Genomic DNA, 15,234 nt, shown 5'->3' on the forward strand with positions numbered 1-15,234 from the left:
TCCACGGACGCCCCGCGGGACTGTCGGAGCTCTGTCTTTGGGAGCACCCAGCGCCCACCTGGGCAAGGCCCTGACCCGAACCATGCTGGGTGCCACCGTGAACTGGGCCCCGCTCCGGGATTATAAGGAACGTTGAAGATTTTACGGGCAGCGCCGCTCAGGGACCATCCAAGGGCGAGGCCCTGTCAGTGAGCGGGAGCAGCCCCGGGAAGAGGCGCTGCGGAGGGAGGGAGGGAGGGAGGGAGGCCGGGGGCCCCTCGCGCCCGGGGCGGCCGTTGGGGCGGGCCCGGCCCGTCATGGCGGCGGCGGGGGGCGGCCCCGGGGGCGGGGCGGCGGCGGCGGCTACTGGCCGGGGCGGGCCCGGCCGCCGCCATCCTGCGGCGCGGAGCATGGAGCGGGGGTCGCCACGGCTGCGGCCGCCGCCGCGCTTCTCGGAGGAGCAGTTCCGGGCCGCCTGCCGGGAGCTGGACGAGCCGGAGCCGGCGCCGGCGGGGAGCGCCTGGGAGCTGCTGGTGCAGAGCATGGGCGTGCGCATCTACCGGCGGCCGCACGAGGTGGGCGGGCCGCGGCGGGGCGGCCCCCCGGGGGGCGGCCTGGGCCTGGGCCTGGGCCTGGGCCTGGGCCTGGCCGTGGCCGTGGCGGAGCCCCGCGGCTCCGTTCTCGCGGGCTCCCGGGAAGCGGCTCTAGCGGCGATGCCGCTTTCGGCTGCGGCGGGCTCAGGGGCTCGTCGGCGCCGGGGGGAGCCCGGGGGCGGCTCGGCGTCCCCCGGAGCCTGCTCGGAGGGGGCCTGCGGCGGAGGAGCCTCGTGCCCTCCCTTGGAGGCATCCAGAGCATCCTCCCTCCTCGTCTTCGCGGGGCCTGCGTCCCTTCCCTCCGCCTCGCTCCGGACCGATTCTCCCCCCTAAACTCGGGAGGTGGCTCAGAAAGCGCTGTGATAAAATTCCCCTCTCTTAAGGGGACTTGCTATTTAAGAGGATAAAAAGTTTAGACTTCCAGATGTGCCAAAGCTACCTCAGCAGGCCTGTGACCATAGTGAAGTGCTCCAAATCCCACACACGCTCCCAGTCCAGTAATGGGGTTTGAATCCATCCTGGTTCTCTAGTTTTGTGGCTATTGCTTACAAAGCTTATATAAGCTTATTGCTTATAAAGCTGGGCAAATTGAAGCTATTTGTCACTTCAGCTTTATTATATGAAATATAACTAAATTACACTTCCAGTAAAGGTAACACTAGGTGATTCCCCTTCCCCCCCCCCCCCCCTGAGTTTGCCAGCACTTCTCAATTGCTTTGCTACTGTGCAAGTCTGAAAGCTATAGAGAGTAATTAAATGTCCATACTCAGCTGGAGCAGAGATGTACTGTAGTGAGAAGTGATGTATTCAGGGATACGGGACTTCCGTTTCCCATCTTCCCCAAACTTGGGTATGGTTACGGTGAAAGCTGCAGTGCTTTACAAGGTCTGACAGCTCATCCTGACTCTTCCTGTACATGAAAGACCTAGAAAAATGGCAGATGATGGCATCTTCTGTTGCTGGGCCTCTCATGAGCCCACGAGGAGGGGAGACTGAGGCCTACGTACTATCCGCGTAGCTAGTTCTGCTAGGTTGTACCGGAGAAACAGTGGTTTGTAATGCCTGAACATAGTCTTTACCCTGCAGAAAGAGGGGGACTTCTTGAAAGAAGTCCTGCGAGGGCCCACTTTTCTGACATAAATTGGTTCTCATGAAGGTCTCCTCAGAGTAAGATGTGCTTTCTTTACGTACTGACTTAGCATGAACCTGAACTACAGGTTTCACTTAAAATGGCAAGGGATACAATGGCATTAAATGTGGGCTCAGGAAACACAACTGCCACTTAGGACTGGTGGCTTAGCTGACCCACTTCTTGGATGTTAGCTTTCAGAAGGAAAAAAAACAGTAAAGAAAGCAAACAAGCAGGTCATCCTGGTCTGCGTGAAATGCAAAGCCAGGTAGGGAAAGTCTGATTTACTACCTTAAAATTGTCATTTTTTACAGCTCTAGGTATTTTTTTTTCCCTGTGTTTTAAAAAAATCCCTACTTACAGCATGGTAATGGCAAAAGATAATAGTAGGACAAGCTTATCAGTGAGTGCATATAGCAAAGGCTAGCTTGTGGTGTTTATCCTGTATTTAAACAGGAATTAAATATGTCGAAATAGGGATTACTAGGAGCTTTGCTTATGAAGTAGGTGAAGTGAGACTTTAGGTCTGGAGCTCATCGGAGAACTGTAAATGCACTGTGTTAATTAAGCTTATAGCAAACTTCAGCTAATTAACTTAGGAAAATTGAGGGCTGGATTTAGCCTAACAAATGGAACCAAGAGTCCATGAGAGACTGGTACTGAAGCAGCCTGTGTCGCTACGGCTTTGCTGCTGTTGTACATACTGAAATTGGCCAGACCGAAAGGGACTCGGGCTGCTCCTTCTGCCGCTTCCATAGGGATGGACTATTGAGCTGACTGGAAAACATTTACATTTTCTTGCCTCTTGTGCGGGGATCCTAGCTACAGATGTAAGAATGACTAGGCAGATATCGTGCACCAACTGGGAAGCTTAACTCTGAATGTGAGGTAGAGTCCTTTGTGCTAAATCAGAAGATTAGGTATCGCAGAACTTAATTTCACTCTGTATTTAATTCTTCTGACTTTTGTGACAGTAAATTATATCACTACCAGGTCTACTTTAACCTTTGGTGGCTCCACCTATTGCATTTTCAAAGACCTATACTGTAAGCGTATCTCTTGATAATCCTGGATCAAAAAGTATTACAGGCACTTCTGGCTGCCTATTGGGTGGTACATAAAAGCTTTAGGAGCAAACAAGCTAATGTACTAGTTAGTGTTCCTAAAGCTATACTCTGTTTGGAAGTGTGACACTATAGTCTATTTTCATTAAGGGACAAAGCACAATGCTACACTAAATCTTTGATGCAAGCCATCACAGTTTAAATGAGAGGTAATTACTGTATGGCTTTCTTCTGCCAAACAGATGAAGAAGAGCTAAAGAATGCAAAGAAACAGTGGGTGTGCTGAAGAATAGCTATCTTTGAATATTGACTGCAGAATTAAAGTTTTGGGTGGGCTTGATTTGTTACCTCTCATGAGGCAGTTCAGAATCAAAGTCCAGGAAAAGAACAGAAAATGCTTCAGTTCTTCAATAGAAGAGCAGCCACAAGACATGGGTCAATATGACTTTTCTAAATTACTAGAAGGATAAGGAGAAATATCACTTACTGTTGTCCTGCCTACAGTAAATGTGTATTTACACACATCGGATCAACCATTCACTAACACAGTTGTATAATCCTTCCCTCCCTTTCCTTGGGAATGCTGGAATTTCACTCCCACACCATATCCTCAAAATACTCTCATTGTTTTAATTTAGTTCTGGACTGGTACTAACAATAGTGCAAACATTGCTCCGTAGGCACAGATGGAGTTTCCATATGTTGAGAGAAACGTTAAAAGCATTAACGCAGGAGATATCCTGCACCCCGCCCTTTCAGTACAGACAGCTTACTGAAAGAAAATAGGTAATACTCAAGGCAAATATATGTGGCGTGTACTACGTAAGGGTGAAAATTATAACAGTTTCATGTATCACATTGTGCAGCAAGAATAACTTGCAGCAGCAAGAATAATTCGCAGCAAGACCTACTATTCTGGATCGTGTAGTACTTGGTAACTTCTTGGATATGGTTGAAATTCTCAGGCCCCTTATATAGGTCCTTGAGTCTGCCGTAGCAATTAATGTGCATCTTCTGGTGAGCTTCAGTGTGGGCAGGATTTACTGCACACTGACCAGTGAGGATGAAAAGGGATGGGTGCAGGAGAAGAAACATGCTCCCTTTGGAACTACTTATGAAGTAAAAGGGTAGCTGGTGTAAGGGAAGGAACAGCCATTGTGCTGGGCAGGTCAGCCTGTCTGCATTTAAAACTTCATGAATAGATCAAAAAGCTGAGCAGTTAAAGACTGAATCTTGCATTGTTTTCTGAACACTTACTTTCACAGCTCTTGACTGTATTTGTAGTACATGCCCCACCTAACAGCTGAAGGAAGCTGTTTTCTCTGCTGCAGAATACTTCCCTTTCCTGTGTGACTTTTCCTCTCCCAATTCTGTTTTCACAGCAATCAGGACTTTATGACTACAAAATCTTTGGTGGTCTTGCTGACTGTCCACCAGAACTGTGTGCAAAGGTCTATATGGATTTAGGTTTTAGAAAACAATGGGATCAGTACGTTCAAGGTAAGCTGATCTAGACAGTTTAAAAGCAAGCTTTATGTCCGTGCTGACTCTTCCCACTAACACTTTTCTTCAAAGATATTTTAAAGCTGCTTTGTCCAAAGAACTTTGAGCCAGACCTGAGTGTTGAGATAATGTTGCACTCTGCAAATACAGCTAACACCTAGCTACTACACAGCCTCCTTTTGGAAGGAGTTCTTTCCATATTGGTTAAAGCATCCAATTGGCCTCACTTGTTACTAGAGCACCTTGCAGTCTCTAATACAGTCATTCTTGTGATTCTTAAGTTAAAGTTAATTAGATGTTCTGGGGAGAAGCGGAGATACCATCTTCTGTGTATCTTTGCATATTGCAGCAGAGGTTTAAAAACTGAAATGGCTTGCACCAGTTTCATGTAGGATGGAATATCTTTTTCTGAACATGTTCAAAAGAGTTGGTTGTTCTTGGCACCTTTTAAAATTAGAAATGCATGAATCCAGGGAAGATTACTGACTTAGGGCTCTTACAGAGCTGAATAATTCAGGTTTTTTATTTAATACTGCCTTTAAAACAGGGAGCTGAATCTGGATATCCATGTGACGTTAAAACATTTTGAATGTTAAGTCACCAGTGACAAGACAAGGATTCAGCTGATGCAGATCTCTGTAGTGATCCATCCATTTTAAAGATGGAAGAGACCTCCCATTTTAAGCGTGTGCTTAAAAGCAGTTCAGGCCTATAAAACTGAGACACATGTCCAAGTGTCTTGGTGAGCAAAGAACAGTATTACAAAATGAAAGACATGTTAAATGTTGTACTTGCTAAGTCTAGGGCAGCTCTATTGTAAATAATTCTATTAGTAATGCCTTTGGCTGTACTGGTACAGAAAACCACCTCTTTGGCTCCCATCACCACTTGGTTAACCTTCAGAAGCTGTGACCTCGTTAGCAAAAGGTGTTATTTGTCATAATGGGAAATAGCTTTCTTGTATTCTTCTATAGATGAAACAAAAGGAGCTGGACTCCAAATACACAAATATTATTATAGTGTATGTCAAAAATGCCATGCTAGCTTAGGTTACTTTGGTAGCCTTAGATTTTGATTTAAATGCACTTTAGAGAACTGACTCCTTCACTTCTTAAACAAACACTTTCTATTTTTTGTAATGCCTTTTTAGAGAAAAGAAAGGAAATAGTTGGGGGAAGCTACACCCTTAAACTAAAAGTTAGATAATGTTGCAGAGCTGGCCTTTATATCCTTTGTATGACCGTGATGTATTCATTTGTAAATTAAAATATTTGTGCTGGTATGTAAAGTTAGTGTTTCATGGAAGTTAACTCTTTAAATGCATAAACATAAGGTTTTCCTTTTAGCTTAAAAATTGATACAAACCCACTCATTCTGTAGAACTGTATAGATGATGCAATAGTGATAGCCAGCCTTTTCTATGCTTGCTTCTTCCTCTCCTCACTCTGAATATTTAGTGGAAAAAACAGAAATAACTTCCATTCAGAGAATTCATGGTCTTTGCTTTATTGTTCATACTCCTTTTTATAGCTTATACAATAATGGCGATCCAAAAAGGAGTTCTCTGCGGTCCTGCTGGTTGGCACTGAATTAAAAACATGACCAGAGTAACAGTAACTGCCTTTTTATTTAGAAGGGTAGCTGCTACTGCACTAAACATAAGAGGAACTAATCTCTGCTCTGTCTTCCAGTTCTGTTCAGCAAAGCTCTTTACAAAGGCCTAACTGGAGGCAAGAATAACATGATTTTTGAGATTGGTCTTTCTTTACAGGCTGGTGCTTCGATCTGTTCTTGCCAAGGGTTTGACTGAGGCCCCCAGAAACTCTGGCATCAGTCTGTTGCATTGCTTTTAGTACCCTGGCTAATTTCAAAGCAGGCTTACGGACATCTACAAGAGCAGTACCTCTCAACTGTAATTCGGACATCCCGAGGCCTGGGCGTCTGGCTACAGCTCCCAGTTCAGCAAGGAAGCTCTGACTAAACTGTAGAGTAGTGCCTGAAGTACCATGGGCTCCTATGGCATGGTGTGTTTAAAAAAAAAAAAAAAAAAAAAAAAAAAAAAAAAAAAAGCCACAGTCAAGCCTGAACACTGTAAAAATCTTGCTACTCCTAACTGCATCACTGTCCTGATTGAGACCACACTTCTCAACAACTTCATGGTAGTAACTGATCTGCTAAAGCAACAGATGCTGATGTGCCTATTACAAATATAACAGTTTTGCGATATATTGTAGTAATGATAGGTAAACTAATTTTGTATTAAAACATTATTTTCAGCTTTGATCAAAGCTTTCTGTCCACTTATGTTGACAGACTAAAGGGAATACAGGTGGATATGGCTTGGCTGCCAATTGTGTAGTTTTTCTGTATTTGCAAAAATATCCTTGTATGCAAAGATTAATTCCTTTGAAAAAGGAATCAGAAATGAAAGTAAAGCTATAGTTAAAAGGTAACAAGCCAATACTCCAGTGACCTCTGGTGGAAACCATGATGGTTTAGCTTATTACAACGACACTGCAAGTACTCTGCATCTGATATTACCCCAGCCTGGAGAAGAGGACAGGTTGTTTTCAGCTGACTTGCAGGACATACTAACAGCAGCCTAGCTGGGAACACGTTATATGGGGAAATCATCTCCCATCTGTGGCACTCTTCTTGCCTTAACAGTGAAATTATCTGTCTGGTCTAGCCTTCCTTTCAAAGCTACTTCTTTGATGTGGCAGACTGCATTAGCTGTGAAGGATATGTAGTACCTCAGACTGAAGTCTGTGTTTGAATGTAGGAAAAGAATGGTCCAACTATAACTGGTCTGGCTCACGTCCTTCAGTATAACCGCACCCATGTAATGACCAGTTCCTGTGCAGGCAGGACTCTGCACTGGCTCAGCCCACTGACTTGTCAGGTCCACTACCCTGATGATGCCAGTTACTGCTGGAAGAGAATACAGCTGAGCTGCCTGACAGTAGACAGTTGAATATCTCAAACTTGGTTACGTGGTTTGATTTTTAAACTAAATTTTCTCCTTTCTGCCGAGCTATTCCTCTCTGATTGAATGAGTCACTGTCACATTTTAGTGACTCTTACATTCCCCCTTTCCCTCCTGCAATTCATCTGCCTTCCAATTGAATTTCCACGCAGAGTAAAGGTGGTGTAGTGGAGGCTGGCAAACTGTTATAACTGTCCACTATTGCCTGTATATACAGCTGGAACTTCCTAATAGCTTTTCCAGACTTCATTAATTCCTCACGTAAGAGCTCTTCAAGTATTAGGATGTAGTACTTATCCTAATTCCATCTCAACTCAGAATCATTTACAGGGATAATGACATGCTTGTGAAAAAGCATACTCTGCTGGTGGTTTAGAATTATACTAAATATGCACAGACAAGGAAAACACCTTGGGATGGAAAGAGTTTTGAAAGAGTAACAGTCTGAAAGGGAATCTGACTCTGCATCCTCCTGGATTTATTTATTTATTTAATCAATGAATTCAGTAGCAGCAGAAAACCAAAGGCCTCCTACTTTTGTGCATTTGGTTCCTCAACAGTCCTGCTTTAGAAAGTTCTTAAAATCTTCTTCTGCCACACCCAGTACATGCATAGCAATTTAGGTATAAGGGTTACACACACAATGTGTTTGTCAGGAATATTCTGAATGCTTCCTCATGTCCTGTGTGTTTGTTGTAGTGGGAATTAAATACATCTAACAGTCTTCCTTTCTCAACTGTAGAACTGTATGAGAAAACTTATGGTGGTGACAAAATAATCTACTGGGAAGTGAAGTACCCTTTTCCTTTCTCAAACAGAGATGTATCCTTTCAAGCTTTTTGTTTCCCCAGCAGTTTGTCACCTGGTCATTCAAGAACCTTGACAATGTACTGACTGCTGCTCTGCAGTATTTGATTTAAGATTTTGCAGTCCTCATGTTACATGAATATGAATAGCATGAGGAAGAGTGTGGGTGTCCCTCCTCACAGAAAACTTAAAACCCTGCAAAGCAGAATTATTACTGTGCAGGGCTGAATCCTGTGGAAGCATAAGAAATCACTTGAAGGGGTTGGGATTTGTAATGCAGTTCACTTGTCATTGCATCATATGTCAAACTGACACGCTGTTTTGACATGCCTCCTGAACTTGGAATACAGTATGTCTATGTTCGTGAATGTCGAGTGATGGATGTTGATGGGCGGAAGATCTGGGTTGTGTTAGCTCAAAGTGTGTCTGTTCCTCAGTGCCCAGAAAAGCCTGGTATTGTCAGAGTTGAAAGCTATAAACAAAGTCTTGCAATTGAAAGTGATGGCAAGACGGGATCTAAAGGTAAGAGGTCAAGAAAGTGTGGTCACAAGTCATGAAGCCAAGGAACGTATTCATTAGCAAAATGCACAAAGAGGGACACTGAAAAGTTTGAGCAACATACAGTTATTGTAAAGTGATATGCAGAACACTAGGAGTACTTAAAAATGAATGAAACTTACTGAAAAATTCAGTGCAGTGTTTTACTGTTGTAAGGAAATGATTCTTAACAGTTGGGCTAGGTAACTGAGCATAAGCTACCGATTACTTCACTCCCCCCAGCCCTCCTAATACTTATTTTCCTGCTAATCAGTTGGATAGAGTTTGATAGTAACCAGAAACTGCTTAATTCAGTAATGATTTATGTAATATGTTTGACAGATTTATGGATGAAAGGTATTGCTGAGAGAGTGACTCCTGACTGAGATGAGTCCTTTAAAGACAACCTTATTTCACAAGACTGGTTATGTGAAATGTTTTGGAATAGGCTAATTTAGAATTAGGACTCAGCTCCCCAAAGGTTAATTGGGAATGGCTATACTTACTTGACATTTCACTTCAATACCAATTGACTTCTTGTATAGAATTCAAGCACAACTGTTATACTTGGTGCTTCAGTCATGCACACTGACAGCTTCTGTCATACAGTGTTAGAGCTTGTACTGAAATTATAGCTGGAAAACTGTTTCTGGTAACTCTTCTCTCTCATATCTAGTCTATATGTACTATTTTGATAATCCTGGTGGCATGATTCCATCGTGGCTGGTCAACTGGGCTGCCAAGGTAAGTAAAGGTTGACAGCACAATTGCCTCTGGCTAATCTGTCCCTACCAGTCTGCTCGTTGCATCGAAACATGCCTTCTGCATGTTGGATCAAATTATTTTTTGAAATGAATGCATTGACCCGTCTAGCTCTTTTGTAGTCCCATTTTCAAGACTAGCTGTTGTCTCCTCATGTTAGTTGTCTTATATTTTTTCTTTTGATTCCTATTAAATTCCTTTGATTAGTCAACCATGCAGGTAAATTTGTGCAACAAAAAGAGCAAATCCATGTTCCAGAGCTTAAGTGAATAGTCTTAACATTTGCAAACTTCAGTAATGCTGTCCACTCGTGAAGCATTAAAGGAACAGTCTCTTGCTTTGTATCAGATCTTAGAATTGTCCTGTGTTTTTTTGAAAGCCTTGTACTATGTAACAGGCATACTGGTCTTATTTACAGTCTTTCTTAGTTACGTCATGGAAAGCTGACTTTTCTACTTTTCTTTTTGCAGAGTGGTGTGCCTGCTTTCTTGGAAGACATGCAAGCAGCTTGCCGTAATTATTCCAGGAGCACATAGACCACATCAAGTTGATCTGAATTGTTTGATGCACTTACAGGAATGGCTATCATACAATGCACTGGATAAGATCTGCCTCTAACACTGGAAATAATTTTGTTTTAGCTGGCTTATGCCTTAAATTTTATTAGGCCTTTGTTTGCATCTTGAACTGAAGAGCTAGCTATCAACAAGGTAGTACTGAAGTCAGCTGCCTCCTTTTCGAGGTACTTAGTTTTTGTCTTGACCCCATGCTTTATGCTGATTGTCTGTAGGTCAGCTAGAGGAATTCTGTTCATAAAATACTACATCCTCAGACAAGAGATGCCAATGACCTTGCTAGGAAAAAATGTCTCAACTTGTCCTGAGAATTCTGTGCATGTGTTATGCCTGGATCTGCCTGTGTGGCCTTGCAGGGTGGCTTCCTTCTGAAATTGAGTAATGAAACTTGCATTGTCTGAGTGGAAACACTTTTGTTACCTGGATTGGTCATTCCTAAATTGTGTGCCTGCCAAAAGCCTAAAAGATACTGAGGGTATATAGGTAAATTACTTGAAGTCTGTCGTAGGAACTAGAACTGTGTATTACTAAGCTTCCTTGTGATGGCTTTAAGTCTAGATATAAAAGGATATGTGCCTAAGGCCTTACATTGGGATCTCAATACCTCTATATCAGTTACCTTCCATGTTTGATTTAATGGAAACAAGTTGTATCTTCAGACTGAGTAACCTTACCTATAAGGCAGCTTAGATACCAACTTTGAGTTGGAAGTACTTCTAAGCTGGATGCCTGCAACTAATTTAGACTTTGTTTCCCTCGCTTGTGAGTGAACTTGATGTGAAACTTGGGGTTGCTTACATTTTTAAATTTCATGCTGATGTACAGATTGGAACTGTATTTCTTGGCTGATAATCTTCCAAAAGCACAGCTGAGCAGGAAATTAAATTTGTAGCACCTCTGGGTGGGGGATAGAGTGGATCAAGGGTGAAAAGGCCTCAATCTCAGGGATTTAAAATATTCTGCATCTTTGCTAAATCTAATCCTGCTTCTCATAACTGGGTAGCTCTATCTTGTTAAAAAAGAAATGGTTGAAGTGACTGCCTTTATGCGTTGTGTAAATATTTGTTTAAATTAAATCATTTTTCTATCCATTGAATGCAATGCTTTTGTTCTATCTCTCATATTTAAGGCTGGTCATGCTGGGCAGGTCACAAATATGACAGGCTGATATCATGTGCTGCTTCATTTTTAAAGCCTTTTGGAAGAATAACTTGGATTCATGAGAATTAAGTAGGATTCCCTGTGTACTGAGGATGTTGCTGCCTGCAGTTCATCCACTTTCCAAATATCTTTCTTAGCTTTGGAGACCATTACTGAATTGAATATTATGGTGTTAGACAACTCTCAATCCACTTTAAATTTAGCTGTTACCTACTAGAAGAAATTTGTTTGAAGAACACAAACAGCTAGAAGAAATTCTGAACCATCATTTTCCTTAATTGTCTGTAATTTTTGCACCCATGCACTTATTGCAGCTGGATCCAAATTTTTACTTGTATATATACCTAAAACAAACTACCATCCTGTCACACCAAGGGTATGATGATGTTTTACTTGAATATATGAAACTTCAAATTATAGATATCCTTTCTTTCATTTTTGGCAATGTTTCCAAAAACTAAATTTTGGGGGGATAATTCAGAAACCATTTTTAGTAGTGTGTTAGGTATTTAGGAGTTCAAATGCCATAAGCCTTCAAAGGAATACCAAAATAACTTTGGAACAATAGAATGGATACAAGTTATATACTGGAGCAAAGGAGGATCGAGGCAGTTTGTTCCAAAAGAAGACAGAAAGGCAAAACCAACTATTCCCAGCCTGAAATAACAGAATTGGAAAAGTGAACTAGTTGAGGAAGGATCTTCTTGGAACAATGATGCAAACTAATGGATTTTTGTAATGCAAATCTGCCTTAACTTCAAGAATTGCAAGGTTTACAAGAAGTGTGTAGGTAGTAAGCTGGGCACGTGCACAGAGATGAATCACCTAGAGGTAGGAGGGGTTTTGTTTGTTTGTTTGTTTTCCTCCAACCATTCCATCATTCTGTTTTGGTGTTTAATAAAAGCAACCTTACATGAGAAGGAGTGAAAGTACTTTGTATTCATAGATTCCTGACTGCACCTTTGTCATTCTTCTAGAAAGTTTTCGTCAAGACACAGTATGTGTTTGTTTGCAGTGCGCTGAAATGCTTAGGGTGAGCACTCTAAAGAGGCTAAATTGCTCCATTGTCAATCTTGCTGAAAACAGGATTTCCTAGAGAGATCACACTAACAGCATATAATAAATAGTATGTGGTGTTTGCTCATGTATCCTTATTAGAAGCTATTGCACAGGTAGTTTCTTTTGCTGTACTCAACTTTCCAAATTAAAGGTCACACTTGATTGAACAGAAGCTACTGAAAGCAGATATCTTCTTTTTCACAAGCAACTAACCAATGATGTGAGATGAACGCAGTATCAGATCTGTTAAGTTTGGGTCTCCACTGGCTTTCATAGTGACATAAATATGCAATGACATTTCATTCAGTTTAACTACGAAATACCACATCTATCTTGTATTACTAGGGAACAAAAAGCCATTGTGGCCTTGCATGTGGTAGCTTCTTGTCTAAATCAGTTTTAACTGGAAAAAAATGTTGGTACTCAGTCTTGGACTTGCTCATAAAGCATTTTAGAGCTTTATTCATGACTGGTAAATATCACTCTTGTGTAAATTACCTGTGCAACATGTGAACTTTTCTAGATACCTTGCGCAAAAATCTTACATAGTAAGTTGTAAGTCACTGTGCATTGTAAGTTCTGTTGCACAGAAGTTAAAAAATGAAAGGACTCACCGCTTCCTGTGCTGCTAGCTCACATAGCATCTGAAATTTAGCTTTCTATTTGTGAACTCTAGGGCTGTTTAAAGAAAAAGAATGAAGCATTTCTACCAGATGATGTTTGAGACTCTAATCTTACATATCCCACCCCCATCAACAGACCAGTACTCTCACTCTACCAGAATAGTAGGTACTAATGAAGTTTTCTTGGTAGCCAAGCAGAACTAAAAAACTGCTGTAGTCTCAGACAGGCATCCAATCCAAAGCCCACTAATCAGACTTTCCATCCATCATAATGAGTTTTGGATCTACTGTCATGCGTAACTTCTGTTTCAAAAGGCCCATGCTTCCAAAAACATTTTTGCACGTTGTTATTCGCAAAAAGACTTGGTTCTGTTTAGGATTATTCACAGAACTGGCAAACCCCAAAATGCAATTATTGCATGACCCTCCAGCAAATGGCTTTGCTGTAACAAAGTGAATATAAACTGTTCTTCCATATTGTGTATTAGTCATTCAAGTCCATTCTTTCCATGTGACCTCTCTGTAAAGCTACTGTATTTGAGTTGGAAGGTAAAGTAAAAGAAAGATTCTCAGTAACCCAAAGTCAACATAGTGAATGATGTCAGATATGCAGTTGCCGTAGCACTGCCTCTCAGAAGATGATGTACAAAGGGAAACACAAGTTGTCTTTGCTCAGGAAACATCTGGTTGATACTCTAATTCTCAAGCAGATCATTGGCTGTTTTATAACTTAGTGGAACAGAAAAGTGTGGGAAGATAGGGGGATAGATCTCTGATATTAGTGCAGCCTAGCAGGCAGGTACAAAATGAAAGAGATGTGAGGAAATGTCCCTTTTACTCCCTCTCTGGGGATTTGCTTATTGACATAACACAGGCAGATTTTCTAGTCTGAAGATGGAAAACCAATGCTGTTTATAAAGCTTAAAGCAGTTCTATGGGAAGATGAGATTATCTGTGCAGTAACGTGGAAGTCCTTTCTCTGAAGTTTTTTGCTAGAATTCACAGGCCAAGCAAAAGAGCCTGCCAGTCAGTCTGGGCATGTTACCTGAAGGAATTTTGGGAGGTTCCATAATGGACTTCACCTTTTTCCTTTACCACTTGAATGAGGTGGAGAGCTTTCCATCTCTGAGAGGATCGATCTGATCACAGCCTTGCTATATGTCTTCCCACTTTTGCTTTCTATTATGTTAGTTTTCTGTGTATAAAGAAAGCTTTCATAGCAGATCTAATGGTGTTTAAATTTCACTTAGTTGAGGGTAGTCTCTTACTGAGCACGAATTTGCCCTTCTCTGGACAGAAGGATAATTCATAAACAAATTCACTGCCCCACTGTAGTCTTCTGATCAGAGGAGACTATTAAACCTTCAGACAGCATTTCATTTTTTTTCGCTCATCTCCTAATGCTTAAAAGACACTGAAAACCTCCATTCATAAACAGAGGTGAAGATTTATGACAGGAGGTAAGTTACTATAAATCTAGATGGACTATACTGAAGACAAATGCCTTTTGAAGATCACTGAGTGAAACCTGGGCAAATCTTTTTTTTTCTGGCCTTAATAGACTCTCAGCAAATCAGGCCCAGTTCTCATCACTCAGGTTAATCAAAGTTTAGCAAGACTCAGCAAGACTCAGTTTCATACTTCAAACTACTGTCTCTTTCTTCACAAAAGTATGTGAAGAAGCTAAATGAGGAGGCACTGAGTTCTAAGTGGCTGTACTGAGTTAATACATACAAACATCTAAGTCCAATTACAAGCACCTCAGTCGTTCAGTTGATTTTTGATGCTTTTGAAAGATACAAACACCACAGTTGATGTTTACTGGGCTTGCAAACTATTTAAGAGGCTGTCTTCAGTAACAAGAACAAATCTGTATAGCAAAATGATTTTTGTTGCAGTAATATCAAAAGCACTCTGGCTTGTAACTGCAGACCTAGGAGGAATCCTGACCAAAGAAGTCATTAAAACTGGTGTTTAAGCATCCCACTAATTCCTTTCTGCAACTCTCAACTAACATATTAAATAGGATTACATAAGAACACATACGCACATATGAAGAGAACATCATTTTTCCCTAGTATAGTATTCCATATTCTCTGGGAACTTTACCATAAACAATTTTTCTGGAGTCTGAATTATGAAAATAGCCTGGAGTCCTGCTGTAAGACAGGAACATTTTAAATGGTAGCAACTGGAAATCTTATTTTCCAGAGTAGAACTGCATCCTGCAAATAAGTGTTTCAGTGCAACATGTCATAATAAACAGTTATGCTGAAGACCTTGAACACAGGTATTAACATTAATCTTGAGAAAAAATGACTGCATCACAACTGTGCAGACAGTTAAACTGAAGGGTGCTCCCGCAGTTTAAGTGCAAGTATCTGTAACATTAAGATTTAAGTGAGTTTGCTTTTCACCCTTTCTCTGTCCTCGCTAGATATTCACGCATATTTTTA

General features: G+C 41.5%; 1 protein-coding gene across 1 annotated transcript; it reads left to right on the forward strand.

The window, feature by feature from the left end:
- The first annotated feature begins 340 nt into the window (after nucleotides 1-340).
- On the forward strand, nucleotides 341-12,016 carry PCTP (phosphatidylcholine transfer protein). The gene is made up of 6 exons (XM_026099012.2): nucleotides 341-554; nucleotides 4,148-4,265; nucleotides 7,997-8,076; nucleotides 8,412-8,583; nucleotides 9,275-9,342; nucleotides 9,831-12,016. The coding sequence occupies exons 1-6, from the start codon at nucleotides 390-392 to the stop codon at nucleotides 9,894-9,896; spliced, it is 669 nt and encodes a 222-aa protein (XP_025954797.1). The 5' UTR covers nucleotides 341-389; the 3' UTR covers nucleotides 9,897-12,016.
- Nucleotides 12,017-15,234: the final 3,218 nt, after the last annotated feature.

The sequence above is a fragment of the Dromaius novaehollandiae genome, chromosome 18 (assembly GCF_036370855.1).
Source record: "Dromaius novaehollandiae isolate bDroNov1 chromosome 18, bDroNov1.hap1, whole genome shotgun sequence".
Classification (NCBI taxonomy): Eukaryota; Metazoa; Chordata; class Aves; order Casuariiformes; family Dromaiidae; genus Dromaius; species Dromaius novaehollandiae.

What these genes read in the sequence shown, in the direction of transcription:
- PCTP (XM_026099012.2), top strand. Translation starts at nt 390, where the DNA reads ATGGAGCGGGGGTCGCCACGGCTGCGGCCGCCGCCGCGCTTCTCGGAG. An exon ending in TCTACCGGCGGCCGCACGAG is followed by an intron (nt 555 to 4,147) that starts GTGGGCGGGCCG and finishes CTGTTTTCACAG; the next exon opens with CAATCAGGACTTTATGACTA. An exon ending in TGGTCAACTGGGCTGCCAAG is followed by an intron (nt 9,343 to 9,830) that starts GTAAGTAAAGGT and finishes TTCTTTTTGCAG; the next exon opens with AGTGGTGTGCCTGCTTTCTT.